This window comes from Schistocerca nitens, chromosome 8 (genome assembly GCF_023898315.1).
Source record: "Schistocerca nitens isolate TAMUIC-IGC-003100 chromosome 8, iqSchNite1.1, whole genome shotgun sequence".
NCBI classification, from domain to species: Eukaryota; Metazoa; Arthropoda; class Insecta; order Orthoptera; family Acrididae; genus Schistocerca; species Schistocerca nitens.
In genome coordinates this window covers 608690971-608708077 of record NC_064621.1, presented here as the reverse complement: position 1 = coordinate 608708077, position 17107 = coordinate 608690971, and the positions used below count along the sequence as shown (strand labels likewise).

At 40.9% G+C, this 17107-nt stretch overlaps 1 protein-coding gene across 2 annotated transcripts in view; it reads left to right on the top strand.

Annotated features, from left to right (window-relative positions):
• The window catches only part of LOC126198502 (phosphoribosylformylglycinamidine synthase), a 214493-nt gene that overhangs the window by 142821 nt on the left and 54565 nt on the right, over positions 1–17107 (top strand). For both annotated transcript variants that reach the window (XM_049934881.1, XM_049934882.1), the window contains 2 exons: positions 284–464; positions 3491–3736. In XM_049934881.1, the coding sequence (XP_049790838.1) occupies positions 284–464; positions 3491–3736 (427 nt within the window). The remainder of the gene's footprint in view (positions 1–283; positions 465–3490; positions 3737–17107) is intronic.

Below are 17107 nucleotides of genomic sequence, written 5' to 3'. Positions count from 1 at the left end.
TTTTCCATTGACTTGCATTATAGTCTAAAAGTATATTGTAGAATGACTGATACATTTAATTTTTGCTTACATTAATATTTTTCTCAGTACAGTTGTACAGAGATGAGCCTTTTGTATAGAAATAGGAAAAGGAATAAGGTTTGTTTTACGTACGTCGTCCAGTTCTTTGTGTCCACATTAAATGAGTTATGCCATAAGGTCATTGAAGGCTCCAACACTTTGAAAAGAAACCCTAATGAGGGCAGTTTAATGTCATTTCTCCCTCAGTGTGTGTGTCTGCCAGGACGTGAAGTGCAGTGGGAACTGGATGTGGGCCGCAAAGCTGCCCGGAGAGGGTGCAGCACTGCACGACGCGTGTGTTGCCATGTGCCGTGTGATGGCGGAGCTCGGCGTTGCCGTCGATGGCGGCAAAGACTCCCTTAGCATGGCCGCCAGGGTCTCCGGCTCCACTGTCAAGGCACCAGGTGCGTGAGTTCAGCCTTTTCTTATGTGAATATTAACTTCTAAAATATTTTAATTAATTCATTATCTGTGGATGTCAGTACTTCAATGTATCTGTAAAATCGCAACTGTTTTGTTAGAGACTTGTGTAGAAGTAATACTCGCTTCCTATTTTCTCACCAGTGTTTCTTAAATACTCTCTGTTCATGGATCCTCAAATTTCCTACTTGCCCCACCCCCAGTTGTGCATCATTGCGTCTTTGTCATCTGGTATCCCCAGAGAAGAGTCTTATGCACCAAGTGTCAGACTTCTGAATAAATCCACTAAATATATGTAAATCCCTACTTTGTCTTTTGTGTAACTTGTAAGTAGCCACAGCTCTTGCCTTTTGGGTAAATATGAGCTCTCACTTTAAATTAACTTCCAAAGATAATACAGAAACTGCATTTTGACCATTATATCACACTCATCTGAAGACTGCACTAAATATTTAGGTACAATTCACACAGAATACTTTTTGCTGTTCAGAATACACACCATTCCAGTAATGAGAATTTACTTCTCTAATTTCATTGGGTTATTTACAACTTTTACTCTCCTCAAAGTAGCCTCCTTTGGCTTTAATCCCTGCTCTGCATATCTGAGGCACTCTTTCCGTCAGCTTCATCAGGGTTTCCTCCGTGTTTTTCAATAAAGTGTGTAACATAATGTTGCTCCTTGCTGGTTATTAGGAGGCTGCAAACCTGCAGTGACCCAAAACCATGGGGCATTACCCATTACGTTGCATATTTTTCAGTTGCTCATTTGGTTTTGTGCTGCCACCTCTCTAAATGCAGGAATCTCTGAAATGTGTATAAAACCACAAGTACCATCCTTTGACTGCCTACTGGGTGGTAAGAACTGACCCAGCATTTGTCAGGAGGCACTCAACTACCAACCGAGGTGCCCTGGGTTCGTTTGATTTCACGGGAGACTGGTGGACTAATGGTGTATTCCTTGGAGTTTAGGCAGAATATTGTTTGCATTTTATCCACAGTATTTCAATGAACAACGTAGTCATCACCTTCAGCTGCTGTAAGTGCATAAAAGGGGAACAACAACTCAGTTGAACACTAGGAAGTACACTATTAATCGATCTTGCCGAGAAAACCTGGGAGAGACTGTGCATATGCTGCTGAAAAAAAGTTAAGCACATATAAGAAATGATCTGATGTATGTGCAGTTTTGTAGTTGTATATGACGTGACTAGATATGTAAATGAGTTGCAGGGAGCTGTGACACTTAAAATAACAACCACAGGTCATTAGTGCCATCACCGCATGACCACATTGTGATGAGTGACAAGTTATATAATGGACATTCATGAAGACTACATAAAATGGCAGTTTCTCACATGAGAGAATGATGCTAGAGTTGGATCCGCATGTGGTCAGTTGGTCATACAGTGTGATATCCAGGCACGAGGGGTGTTCAGCTGTGGCTGTGGGCTAGTGTTGGACTGAATGAAAACATGAAGGAAATCACATGCATCGGCAAGGTTCTGGTTGACCAAGTCTGATCACACCGAGGGAGGAATGCTTTACTGCAGAGGCAACTTATTGTTGGCCCTTCACATATGCACCTGCAATCCGGGCAAAAGTGATGAAGTCACAACAACACCACACATCATAACTCAGTGTGTGTAAGAGACAAGCAAAAGCTACAGAACCTTTGTCCCATCAGTAGGCTGCTGTTGACAATACCACGCTGATGACTGCTGATGAGTAACAGTGCACCACTTTCAGCATTGACTGTCGACTCTGCAATTCACTGGTCTGTGAGATTGGCAGCACGGAGGGAAGAGGATGTGTTCTGACAGTGTTTTGGAGAGACACACTGCTGTTTCATTTTAGGGCACTGCTGTGCATGGCTTCAAGTTACCTCTGGTAGTGATTCAGGGAACTCTTACAGCACAGTGGTGTGTAACAATATAACAAAAAGGATAGTTGCTACTCACCATAAAGCAGAGCTGCTGAGTTGCAGAAAGGCACAGCAATAAGACTGTGAGAAAGTTGGCTTTCTGACAGTCTTTTTGTTGTGTCTTTCTGTGACTCAGCATCTTGGCCATATGGTGAGTAGCAGCTATCCTTTGTGCTATATTTTCACAGTGGCATGACACATATGTTTTCCGATGTTGCCTCTCATAAGACTACACCCTGACACCAGCTTTTGACAGCACCAACTTCATCCTGATTCAGCATGTGTCTCAGTGTACTGTCAGCATGATGTAGAGAAACTCCCTCAGCCAGCCGGAGCCACTGGTCTGTCTCCAATAGAACTTGTGTGAGACCTGCTCAGATGTCAGCCTCGTCCAATTCTCGAGATTCAGGGGTCAGTTTACCTGAAGAGAGGATACATTGACTGTACAGCATGATCAGCACCATTTCCAACTGATTAGTGCATAGTTCCAGGGATGACAGGGTGCAACACGATACTGACAGGGAACAACCAGTGTGCTTGTGGTGCCAATTTTGTTTCTCTGTGGATCTGATTTTGTTATTACTGAAATGAAAACCACAAAACCTTTTAGCATTTGAAATATCATTTCACTTCCTTGGCTTTTTATGGGTGCTTAAATTTTTTTTGTCAAGTGAGTGCAATCGCTCCCCCCCCCCCCCCCACACACACACACACACACACACACACACACACACACACACACATACACACCGACGGACCACCACATTGTCGTCATCTGACTGCAGTGCAGAGGGGCCATAGGATCAGCAAACCCCTCTGCAGCTCGTTGTTGGTTTCACAGACCCTGGAGCCAAGTAGCTGCTCAGTTGGCCCCATTACACCGCATGCACCCTTCCACCGAGGAATAGCCCCTGGCAATGCTGCAGCAGTAATATCTTTACACCATTGTATAGGAAATGCATACCACGTCTGCAACATTTTTTTCCTTTGTTATACTGGGTTATTGTGTTCCTCTCACTCACCCCCTGACTCCCAATGTATCCACACTTTTTTCTTCCTTGTACTTATTCACTTCTGTTCATTTTGTAGGCACTCTGGTAGTCTCAGCATATGCACCGTGTCCGGACGTGAGGCAAGTTGTGACTCCCGACCTGAAGAGCCCATCTGTGGGTCGTTCGGGACTGCTGTTCCACATCGATCTGTCGGGCGGGTGGAATCGCCTAGGAGGTTCAGCACTCGCACAGTGCTTCAGGCAGCTGGGCGACAGCTGCCCTGATCTTGAACAACCTTCTCTGTTGAAGAAAGCTTTTGGAGTCACACAGAAGCTCATAAAAGGTGAGTTTTGTATACCCCCGCCGGCGAAACATTGCACTTGACAGTTCGCTTTTTGTCTAGTTAGGTTGGCTGTACTGTAATAGCGATGTTGCAACAGCAGCCCCTATACACACAGCAGACGATACAGTTTTCCGTCCCGTCTCGTAAATGCAAGCGATTGAGCAATTGCAGTGTATATAAAAACTCATTTTTAATTGTACTACAATGACAGGAAGTAAGCAACCGTATAATAATGCATGTAAAAGCATAACAATGCGCACCCTTTCGATAATGGAGCAAAGAAATACAAAAAAACAAGCATCTGATGACTGGTACTTTAAAATCAATAATGTACGTAGTTTACAAAATAAATAATAACCGAGATAGCAATAAATAACCAATATAAGTAATTTTTCACTCACCAATTTACAGCAATAATGGCGCAATTCCATCCAGCTCGCCATCGTCACTGTTGTCCGATTCATCGCCAAAACCGTCGTCATCAGCAAGGCAAATCATTAATTGTTCATGGCCACTGATAATGCCTTCTATTGTCTGTGCTGCTTGTATAAGCTTCTCGACGTACTCTACTTTTTTTCTCCATGAGGCTGCATCCACAGTCACAAGAGCTTCACGCAACAGCTTTTCCACCTCTGTTATTGTAAAGGACTTGTTGTTCCTTACATACATTTTTACATCACTCCATATTAACTCAATAGGGTTGAAATGGTAGTGATATGGTGGCAGCCTTATTACAGTATGACCCTGCTCCTTGGCAATTTCGTCTACTACATATGTAGGTGTCGTAGGCTTATTTTCTTTAACAAGAGAATATAACAGGACCTTTGTCATACTCATATCCGCTGCAATATTTCGAGCCTGTAACCAATGCACCATAACTTCTTTCCGATCATTTGTGGTTGGGGCTTTGTTCTGTATCACCGAATGATATGGAGCATTGTCCATTACAATTGTTGTAGGGACAGGAAATTGTTTTAAAAGGCTCCTGAACCACTCAACAAATCGTGTGTGATCCATATCTTCATGGTAATCACCAGTCTTTTTTGATCTAAAAACTAAAAGTGCGTCAGGGACAAAACCCCTGGAGGAGCCTGCATGGACCACAATTAATCTAGCTCCTCTTCCCGTCGGCTGATGGCCGCTACTGCTGGGTGTGTTATCCGTCCAACATTTACTGACAGCTTCCCCGGCATTAACCCACGTTTCGTCTAGCCAAATTATGGAATGAATGTCTCTGCCCACAATTTCGTGCAAGAAAATGCTACGAGCGGTAACAATATGTGCCCTCTCTAACAGTACTTTGCGTCCGTCTAGCATTTTGTAACGGAAAACCATGTTTTTTGGCACATTTTTAGTGATGTTTTACCACCCCTGAAGAGCTCACTTTCTTTTAAAGAGATTAATAACTTAGCTACAGTCGGATACTCTTTTCTGCTGTAGTAAGCATAAACATGCCTACGAATTGCATCAGTCTGGAAAGAATCTGAATCTGTGATAGGACTAGGTCGCTTTTTCTTCTTTCCCGGGGTTGATAAAAATGTATTATTTGATCCAGACAGCTCGGAATCATTACGGCTATTTTCAGTATCTTCCAAGTTTTGTAGTAATACTCCATACTTACTACGGTTCTTGCACTAATACCAAGAGTTTCCGACGTACGTTCCACCACTTTGTCGGCAGGAATTGATGGCTGTCCATGAATGCTTACGTAGTTTTTCTCCTGCTCGTAAAACTCACGAGTTCTGCGTAGTAACTCCAGTGCCTGGCTGTTTAGCGGCACCCCTCGACGCAAAGGATTGTCACTAGGTGAACGAAGTCTTTTCGGTGGCATTTTCCAAGTATGTACACTCACAATGTAACAAAAGTCACAACAATATAGCACACAGTACAACGAAAACACGCGGTAAACAACATACAATTCACATTGTATACACATTCACAAAACAAAGCCGGCAACGCGGGAACTTTGACGTCAGAGCACGTGAGTAACAGCAGTGCTCACTGCGCTGTGATTGGCTGGCGCCCCACGCTGAACGCCTAGCGCCTATCGTTCTTCAGTTGTTACTCTGTTACGCTGCCAATTTCATACGCAAACGTCAAGTGCAATGTTTCAGCGGCCCGGGTATAAGTGTAGTTGGAATATCGTGAAAATTTACCAGAAGATATGTTGTAGAAACTTCCATGATGTATAGAGAAAGACTTTTTATAATGTTTGTTAGCAGTTGCTAGGGGTGTATAAAATAATAAAATGAAAAGAAGAATTCACATAAAAAAACCATAAAATTACAAGGAGGCAGAACAGTTGGTCTGTGATTGCCTCCGGGAGGCTGAATTATGAGTATTGCTGATAGACGCATTGAAAAATAAAGAAACTATTTTCAGCCATTGGAGCTAGTAGATCCTTCCTCACAGTAGGACAGACAGGTTGATGAAAGTTGGAAAAGACAGTTTGCTCAGACCCTAGGATCTGCTTCCCACATTCTCACAGTGGGCTGCTCCTGTTTAATCTTCCCCAGCTGACCCTTCTTTCTGCCCCATGGAAGGAACTACTAGCTCCAAAAGCTGAGAATACTTTCTTCACTTTTAAATGTGTCTGTTAGTAGTAATTAGAATTCTGTCTTTGAAGGTAAACGTTGGCCAGCCAATTTCTGTATCTTTGTAATTAAGTTATATGTGCAGCTTTAAACTTTTCCACAGAATGCAATGGAATTTGCAACAAAACAATAATTATTGAACAATATTAGTAAAATACCTACGCTGCCAATTTCATATGCAAATGTCAAGTGCAATGTTTCAGCGGCCCGGGTATAAGTGTAGTTGGAATATCGTGAAAATTTGCCAGAAGATATGTTGTAGAAACTTCCATGATTTATAGAGAAAGACGTTTTATAATGTTTGTTAGCAGTTGCTAGGGGTGTATAAAATCATAAAATGAAAAGAAGAATTCACATAAAAAACCATAAAATTACAAGGTGAGATGTCTGCTTGTGTGTGTATATGTGTGGATGGATGTGTGTGTGTGTGTGTGCGAGTGTATACCCATCCTTTTTTCCCCCTAAGGTAAGTCTTTCCGCTCCCGGGATTGGAATGACTCCTTACCCTCTCCCTTAAAACCCACATCCTTTCGTCTTTCCCTCTCCTTCCCTCTTTCCTGATGAGGCAACAGTTTGTTGCGAAAGCTTGAATTTTGTGTGTATGTTTGTGTGTCTATCAACGTGCCAGCGCTTTCGTTTGGTAAGTCACATCATCTTTGTTTTTAGATATTTTTTTCCCACGTGGAATGTTTCCCTCTATTATATTAAAATACCTATTTGTTAGACATAACTACTGTATGAATTGGCTGATAACATCATAGAAGAAGAAATGGATATTGATTTGTGAACATACAGGATCTACTGCATTCTTACATAGCGGATTATAATTTTGAAAGACTTTTATCAAGCACAGAAGAAGGATCGATAACATTCCTGCTAATTTCTGAAAGTAGTGGGGGAAGTGGCAATGAAACAGTAATTTAAGCTCTTGTTTAAAGTCTATGAGATGGAGATGTGCCATTAGCCTTGCTATCATCCAACAATCCTGATAATAGTAAGGGTAGATAAAGGTGAGAACTACTACACAATTCACTTAACACCTAATGCATTCAAGTAACTGACTAGAAAAATATACAGAGGACTAGAAAACACCACTCACAACTTTTGCCTTCGTCCTGTCCCAACTGGCTGGCTGCTATCTACAAGCCAGGAAGAGTAGTGACCTGTGGTTGTGGAACATGTGATCAACATGTCACTAATACTTCCAGCCTTCATTGCCTGTAGACAAATCCAGATGGTCCTGCTACTTGTTTATTCGAGCAGCTCCTCATTTCGCCTCATGAGGCTGAGTGGACCCCTCTCCACACCTCCCTTCCTCAGAAAAATACTTGAGGAGGTACTCAGAATCAAGCCCTTCTGCACCGAAGGCAGCAACACTAATCATGTGGCTACAGAGAAGTTATGTGTATGAAGAAATGCAAAATAAAATTCTTTTAGATGACCTTTATGTTGGCTTTAAGAAAGATAAGGGCACCAGAGAGGCACTCACACATGTCAATGCAAGATGTTTGAAATTGTGAGGAAAATAGGTACACACTATGGGTACAAGACAGGTAATTCACAGTATGTATCAGAAGCAAGAGGAAGCAATAAGAGTGGTAAACCAAGAGAGAAGTGCTTGTATTAAAAGGTGTATAAGGCACAAATGCAGTCTTTCTGCGATACTTTCAACTTGCATATTGTAAAAGTGATGAAGGAAATAAAAGGAAGGTTCAGAAGTTGAATGAAAATTAATAGTAAAATGATATCAGCTATAAAATACACTGATGACATTGTTTTGCTTTGTGAAAATGTGGAAGAATTACAGGACCTGTTGAGTGGAATGGATGGTCGACTGAGAGTTAATGAAAACTTTAACTGAAAGTTGGGGATTACATAGTAGACGGTAGACAAAGTAAAGGAATCCTGGACACAAAATAATGAGTGACAGAAACAGCCCCGAAGAGGGCAAAAAAATTGTAGGCGAAGACAGGAGTTGGAATATATACAACAAGACAACTGAGACTTCAGCGACCACTGTATGGCATGGCAGTGGGATGTTATGTGTCACAGGAAATGAAGATCTTGACTTGATTGGTCAAATTGTGAGGATGGTGAAAACCTCTATAAAAAAACCTCAATCTCAAGGTGTGCTGCATGCTGATGAGATGCGTTGCTGTTGAACTGAAAGTTATTAGCGTGCAACCTCTGGGGAACCTGTTGCAACTCTGTTGTATAAATTTGGCCGCTTGGAGATACCAACACCCAGTCGCACAAGAGGCCTCGTCTGAAGAGTTCTCCGGATTCTAGAGTTGTTAAAAGTTGTTTGGGATTTAGTAACATACTGCATCCTACAGGACAGAATGTACTTTTGATAGTTAAGAGATGAGAGGAAACTTTCTCAAGAGTCTCCCCGTTTTACATTCGAAAGGGTTTGGAGGGCATTGCAGCAATACTAAAATATGTCAGGTGGCTATGAAATGGGACACTTTTGGTCAAAACCTCTTATTTCCAGCAAACAATGAACCTGCAGAAAACGAAATGCCTTGGGAAGTATGGCACTGAAACTGAGTTCCACACCATGTTGAAGGGGAGCCAGAACGATGAAAATCACGAAATTAACATTTATTTGTTTTTTCACTATAAAATTATTTGGAGTTTTCTGAATAAAACAAATCAATTGTAGGCGAAGACAGGAGTTGGAATATATACAACAAGACAACTGAGACTTCAGCGACCACTGTATGGCATGGCAGTGGGATGTTATGTGTCACAGGAAATGAAGATCTTGACTTGATTGGTCAAATTGTGAGGATGGTGAAAACCTCTATAAAAAAACCTCAATCTCAAGGTGTGCTGCATGCTGATGAGATGCGTTGCTGTTGAACTGAAAGTTATTAGCGTGCAACCTCTGGGGAACCTGTTGCACCTCTGTTGTATAAATTTGGCCGCTTGGAGATACCAACACCCAGTCGCACAAGAGGCCTCGTCTGAAGAGTTCTCCGGATTCTAGAGTTGTTAAAAGTTGTTTGGGATTTAGTAACATACTGCATCCTACAGGACAGAATGTACTTTTGATAGTTAAGAGATGAGAGGAAACTTTCTCAAGAGTCTCCCCGTTTTACATTCGAAAGGGTTTGGAGGGCATTGCAGCAATACTAAAATATGTCAGGTGGCTATGAAATGGGACACTTTTGGTCAAAACCTCTTATTTCCAGCAAACAATGAACCTGCAGAAAACGAAATGCCTTGGGAAGTATGGCACTGAAACTGAGTTCCACACCATGTTGAAGGGGAGCCAGAACGATGAAAATCACGAAATTAACATTTATTTGTTTTTTCACTATAAAATTATTTGGAGTTTTCTGAATAAAACAAATCAAGTTTCACCCTTCTAAGTGAGTTCTAAATGTGTTTTTTATCACTGCAAAGTTGACGCGCTGCGTAAACGGTTGTAGCGACTTGGTGTGTCAACTCTGACAGCGCCACTCGCTGGCTCCAAGCAGGGTATCTTTGCGGAATTAGGCAGTGTTTTCTTTTTCCAACGTTGTATGGCTTTATCTCTGTGACAAGTGACTGTTCATATCGGTAAACATAAACGCTATACCATGTGGAGTTTGCTTTGTGTTGTTCAGCTGTTCAATTTCGTGTATTTGACGAATTTTGCTTGTACCTGTTTTACGTATTTGGTTTGTGGATATCAATGTGCCCCGTTTCAGCAAACGAGTGTTTAAGAAAAGGCACAGTGAGTGGAAGAAGAAATCTTTTGTTTTTTCGAAGGGAGATGCTGCTCAGACTGCCTCACCGACTACTTCAAGTGAATGTGATAGAACTTCTTCCAGCAAGAAACTTTGTGACAGCAAAGAAACATTTGAAAACTATGAAAGTGACAGTAATGATGTGAATGAAATAATTAACATTTCCTTGCTCTCTAATACTTTGAGACATAACGTATTATGCCAAGTTTGCAAAGAAAGAGGACTGGAATTGAAAATAACATCACACATTGCTCTGGCATGTAAAATGTTATTGAAGTTTAACAAATGTGCTGCAGAAGTTTCGTTTTCTAATTCTAATAGTATTCCTCATAGTGGTAATATTGGAAAGAAGGTGTATGATATAAATGTTAGGCTAGTGTATGGCTTGTTGCATTGACAAGGGCAGTGCTGCAGGGACAATGTTATGTGGAATTATGAACTTGCCAAAACCACCAACCAAGTTTGGATTTTATAATGAATTGGTGGGATCTTCTGCTGAAGATATTGCTCAAGCAACAGTGAAGAAAGCAGTTGAAGAAGCTGTGACAGATAATGGGAATTGTAGAGATTTAACTGTTGCTTGAGACTGATCATGGCAACATAGAGGCCATAAATCTCTAAATGGGGTTGTGACAGCTACTAGTGGAGACAGTTGCATAGTAATTGATGTTGCCATTCTCTCAAAACATTGCAGATGTAAGGGCAATACCAAGAGTGAAAGTTGTGAAGCAAATTTTCACGGCACGAGCGGAGCGGTGGAAGTAGGGGGAGTGAAAGCAACTTTTTCCAGATCATAGGAGTGGTATAATGTACGATACACTAACTATCTAGGAGATGGTGATTCTAAGGGATATAAAGCTGTAGAGGAACTCAAACCTTATGGCAATGAAATTCACATTAAAAAACAGAAGTGCATTGGACATGTGCAGAAGTGCATAGGGGCTCACTTGTGCAAACTAAAGCAGACATTAGGATACCAGAAGCTTAGTGATGGTAAGACCCTTGGAGGAAGAGGAAGATTGACAGATGAAGCAATTGATAGATTGCAGAGGTATTATGGGTGCAATTAGACAAAATACAAGAAGCATTGAGCATATGAGGAGAGCAGTATGGGCATTACTTTTTCATACTGCATCAACAAATGAGCACCCACAACATGCACTGTGCCTCACAGGTGATAACTCATGGTGTAAGTACCAATCAGGAAAGGAATATGCCCACAAAAATAGTTTGCCAAATGCTGTAATTGATGTAATTAAGCCCATAATCAGGGATTTATCACAGCCAAGTTTATTGGAAAAGTTTTTACATGGGAAAACACAAAATCCAAATGAAAGTGTAAATAATTTAATTTGGATTAGGATTCCCAGAAGAGCGTTTGTACAGATAAAAACATTGCATTTTGGAGAGTATGATGCAGTGGCAACATACAATGAAGGAAACATTATCAAATGTGATGTGCTGAAACGTTTAGTTTTCCAACCAGTACACAACACCATTTCCACAATGCGCCTAATTGATGAAGAAAGACTGAGAGGTGCAGGAAGATGAGACAAAAGCCTACAACATTCAGCAAAAGGGAATAAAAGACCAGTGAAAAAAAACTAACACTGGAAAAAGAAGAGGATGCTGATAATCCATCATATGGGGCAGGAATGCATTGAAAAACTTAGGAAGCCATTTCCCGTAACTTTAAAATTTTCATCTTTGAGGAACATTTTCTCCAAAACTGCTAACAGTATATCAATGAAATGTATACACAATATTGTTTACTTCTTTTCCTTCATTTTTATAACAAATTGTAAAAAAAGTATTGTATAATTCAAGAGTTATTGAAGAAAAAGTGCAAAATTTTAGAGAAAAAATATAAGCATCTGTTTAAAAAAATTGTAAAACAAAAACCAATAAATATTTCTTAACATGGCATTATAACTTTGCAGAGAAATATTCACTGAACATGTAGTCCAAATTTCAGAGCAGTATGATTAATGGTTTTAGAAAAAATTTTCCTTCTGTTTGCTAAAATTAACATGGAGGAGATGGATCATTCCAGCTCTTCTTGAATTAAGGTAAAGGTGTTGTGACATGCAAGGATCTGGTGGACATTCTGTTGCAGTTCCACCTGATTTGTTTATTAGGAAAGAGACATGTATCAAGCTATCAGGCATCATCCAACTGGGAACTAATTACATGTGGGGTCCCACAAGGTTCCATTTTGGGGCCATTACTTTTTCTTGTGTATATCAATGACCTTTCATCAGTAACATTACCAGATGCCAAGTTTGTTTTGTTTGCCGATGATACAAACATTGCAATAAATAGCAAATCAAGTGTAGTCTTAGAAAGATCAGCCAATAAAATATTTGTGGACATTAATCACTGGTTCCTAGCCAATTCTTTGTCACTAAACTTTGAAAAAACACACTACATGCAGTTCAGAACTTGTAAGGGGTGTCCAAGAGTATATGTCTAACATATGATGACAAGAAGATAGAAGAAGTGGACAGTGTTAAATTCTTGGGATTACAGCTTGATAATAAATTCAACTGGGAGGAGCACACAACAGAACTGCTGAAGCGTCTTAACAAATCTCTGTTTGCAATGCGAATTTTGTCAGACATAGGGGATATAAAAATGAAAAAGCTGGCATACTATGCTTACTTTCATTCCATAATGCATATGGGATTATTTTTTGGGGTAATTCATCAAGCCAAGCTAAAGTTTTCCGGGCACAAAAACGTGCAGTGAGAGTTATATGTGGTGTGAACTCAAGAACATCCTGCAGAAGCCTGTTTAGGGAACTAGGGATACTAACTACTGCTTCCCAATATATTTATTCCTTAATGAAATTTGTCATTAAAAATATATCACTTTTTCAAACCAACAGCTCAATTCATGGAATCAATACTAGAAATAAGAATAATCTTCACAAGGATTTAAAGTCACTTAGTCTTGTACAAAAAGGTGTGCATTATTCAGGAACACACACTTTCAATAACTTGCCAGCAGCCATAAAAAGCTTAACAACCAATGAAATTCAGTTTAAGAGAAGCCTAAAGGATTTATTGGTGGCCAACTCCTTCTACTCCATTGATGAATTTCTTAGTAAAACCAACTGATTTGTATATAAGTACAACATAACTTCTGCACAATTTCAGTGCAGTAATGTGTTCATTGAAAATTTGTGTGTGTGTGTGTGTGTGTGTGTGTGTGTGTGTGTGTGTGTGTGTGTGTGTGTGTGTGTTTTAGTATAATCTAACTTCTGCACCATTTCAGTGCAGTAATGTGTTCATTGTAAATAAGTATTACAGTAGTTGTATTACCTTATAAATAAATAAAAAACTTTTTTATTTTAAATTCAGTGCATTGGTATTTGTAAAATGACTCTTAGTGTTCATCAAAAAATGACGATCATTCCACTTGGGACCTGTGGAATGGTACATTAGCTTATTTGTTTTAGTTGTAAATATTTGTCATGTATTGTTGTTTTTCTGACATGTTCCACATCCTGGAGGACCTCCTCACTACGGATCAATTGGAATGAAAGTAAATCTAATCTAATCTAAATTTCTTCGTTTGTTGTCCTCGGTGTCGATGTACTACATTGCTACACTGACTGAAAAATGGGGTTTGTAATTTGGACACTGACTGCTATAAATATTGTAGCCGACGGATGCACAGCTGCGTTTCACTGTCTTTTCCTTTCACTTTTCACAACCCCCCATATACACATTTATATGCCCAGTGCACTATTGTTTAACTTTCAGTAAGCCTCATTATTAGTTTGCATGCAAACCTCCACATACTGCTACAATAGTTTCCTGTCGTACATCTACAAGCAGTAAAACCTAACCACAAAGTTCGCAGTTCTTGAAGAAGAATCAGGTACATATGGACCAGACACTGTCATTGTTTTTACACATGGCCTATTGGTGTAACACTTATTCCACGGTCAAGTTGAAGCATTGTTGTAGTTCTAATCAACACAGGTTTCTCATCTGAAACTCAGCCATGACTGACTGTCTCATGACCAAAATTCGGGCCCTTATATATCATCTCAATAATAGGTACTGAAACTACACATTGTTTGGTGTGTGTGTGTGTGTGTGTGTGTGTGTTGTGTGTGTGTGTGTGTTGTGTGTGTGTTACTAATAATATCAAAAAATGCAAGTACTAGTACAATATGACTTCTGTAGAAATTCTATGCAGTAATGTGATCGTTGTAAAGAAGTGTTGTAAAATGATTTCTTTGTTTAATGATTCATGGCTGCAGTAGCCAAAGAATTACCATATGCACCTCAGTGTATTGAGCATATAAATGTTTTGTGACAAATTTGTTATTACCTTTTAAATGAAAATGTGTCTTTAAGATTTTTTTATTTATTCCACATCCATTTCACTTGGGATCTGTGGTAAGTACATTAGCACATCGATTGTTCTTTATAAATATTTACTGTATATTTTTGGCAGTATTGCTGGCCGCGGTGGTCTAGCGGTTCTAGGCGCTCAGTCCGGAACAGTGCGGCTGCTACGGTCGCAGGTTCGAATCCTGCCTCGGGCATGGATGTGTGTGATGTCCTTAGGTTAGTTGGGTTTAAGTAGTTCTAAGTTCTAGGGGACTGATGACTACAGATGTTAAGTCCCATAGTGCTCAGAGCCATTTGAACCTTTTTTTTTTTTTTTTTTCCAGTATTATAGAAAGGGTAGGTTGCTACTCACCATGCAGAGATGATGTTGAATTGCAGACATGCACAACAAAAAGACTACTATACATGTGAACATTCGGCCACAAGGCCTTCTTCTAAAGTAGGAAACCCACACACTCACTCAAGCATAACTCACGCACACATGACCACTCTCTCTGGCCACTGAGTCCGACCTCAGTGACCAGAGGCAGTGGTCATGTGAACGTGTGTGTGTTTTCCACTTTAGAAGAAGGCCATGTGGTTGCAAGCTCAAATGTATAGCAGTCTTTTTGTTTTGCCTGTCTGCTACTCAACATATTTTCTATATGGTAAGTAGCAGTCTATCCTTTCCATGATAATGTTGTTATTCCATCATGGATTTTCTGTTGTGTATTTTTGTTTTCTGATATGTTCTACATCCGGTAGGATCTCCTCATGATGGTTCTATTGGAACAGAAAGAACATCTAATCCAATCTTATCACATGACGCAAATTAAAATTTCAGTTCACACCTTCCTCTGTACTCCAAATTGTTAATAAGTTTACTGCAAGTGATGGGAAAATAGTTTCTGAGTTGAAACAATACATTGTGTTAATACTTAACTTGATGCCCTCAGGGGCTCAGCATTGACTTGCTGGATACGGGCTTGACGATTCTGGGTTCCTGAGCTGGGGGCTGGTAAGCGCCGCCAATCCCCTGCTACCGTAAGCTCTCGGCATGCTTCAGCAACCACCATGGGGTGTGGAGATGGAATGTTGTGTGTCTCAGGGAACGGGGATCTTGGCTTGACCACGAGGACAGGATAAACTTCTATAAAAAAAAATCCTCAATCTCAAGGTGTGGTGCATGCTGGTGGGATGCATGGCTGTTGAGATTAATAATCGTTAGCAGGCAACCTCTGGGGAATCTACCACATCTCAGTTGTATAGGGCTTACTCAGGCACGCAGGGCTCTGTCTGAGTGGACACTTATTTCTCTAGCTGCTCGTGGGGCCGAGATGGAACCCTCAAAATCATCTTCTTCTCCTCCCAGCGGGAAGGGTGTACTGCCTGCAAGTATTCACACCCGTTCATCCAAAAGAGTGAGAGAGGCTAGCCCTCCTGATAATAAGAATACTTTGGACTGCAGTAACAGGGCTCATGCAGTCATGAATAACAATTTGTTTCTGGTGATAAAGAGGAAGGAGGGAACATTTGAAAAAGTGTCCCCCTTTTATATCCATAAGGGTTTGGAAGGCCTTGCTGGAAAATTAAAATCTATAAAACGATTGCGTAATGGCTCATTGTTGGCCGAAACTAACAGGTCAAAGCAGGTAGACCTTCCTAAGAAATCATAGAAACTGAGTGACGCTACACGGGATAGCCAAGCAGGGAGGTACGAGTCCTTCCTCAGGCATCGGTGTATGTGTTGTCCCTAGCATAAGTTAGTTTAAGTAGTGTGTAAGCTTAGGGAGTGATGACCTCAGCAGTTTGGTCCCATAAGATCTTACCACAAATTTCCAAAAACTGGGTGACTATGATATCATTGTTGAGATGCACACCTCTCGCAACTCCAGTAAGGGTGTTGTCACATGCCGAGATATCATGGTCATGGACATAGCAGAACTGAAGCAAGAATGGACATCCCAGGGAATAGTTGATGTGGAGCAACGAATGCACTGGAATAATGGAGCAACTGAAAAGACTGCCACTTTCATTGTCACATTCAATTCTCGGACACTGCCTGAACATCTTGTGGTGGGGTTCCTTCGACATAATGTTCGGCCTTACATTCCAAACCCTTTGTGGTGCTATATATGCCAGCGTTTGAGCCATTCAGCCATGAGTTGTGGAGGTGAAGCGATCTGCGGGAACTGCAGAAAAGCCGCTCATGTTGCTGGGACTGACTTCTCGTATCCAGTAATCTGTATCAACTGCTGTGGGAACCTCCCAGTCTGGAGCTGAGACTGCCCTGTTTTTGCTGAAGAACGCAAAATACAGGAGATAAAGTGACCAAGCAGATCCCCTATGCCAAAGCCAAAAAAGAATATAAGGCAACGAAACCCCCTGTCTTCGTCACCTCATATTCTTCCATGGTGCAGAAACCTATTCCCAAGGCGACACTTCAGCACAGATGACGCCTAGTGTGCCTGTGTTCACCACAAGCACCTGTACTTGCACATGTACATGTCAAGGGAAAAAGAGTAAGGAGAAAGCAGTCGAGGCAGCTGCACCAGGAAAGACCAACAACAGGTCCGCATTAATCATCCAGAAGGTACAAGAAAAGCAGAGTGCCTCTCAATGCCCCCTTTCCCCCGCATCCTCGAAAGGACAGGGTGCAGGGAAAGGCTCACGATGATCGGGTCAGGCTGATGA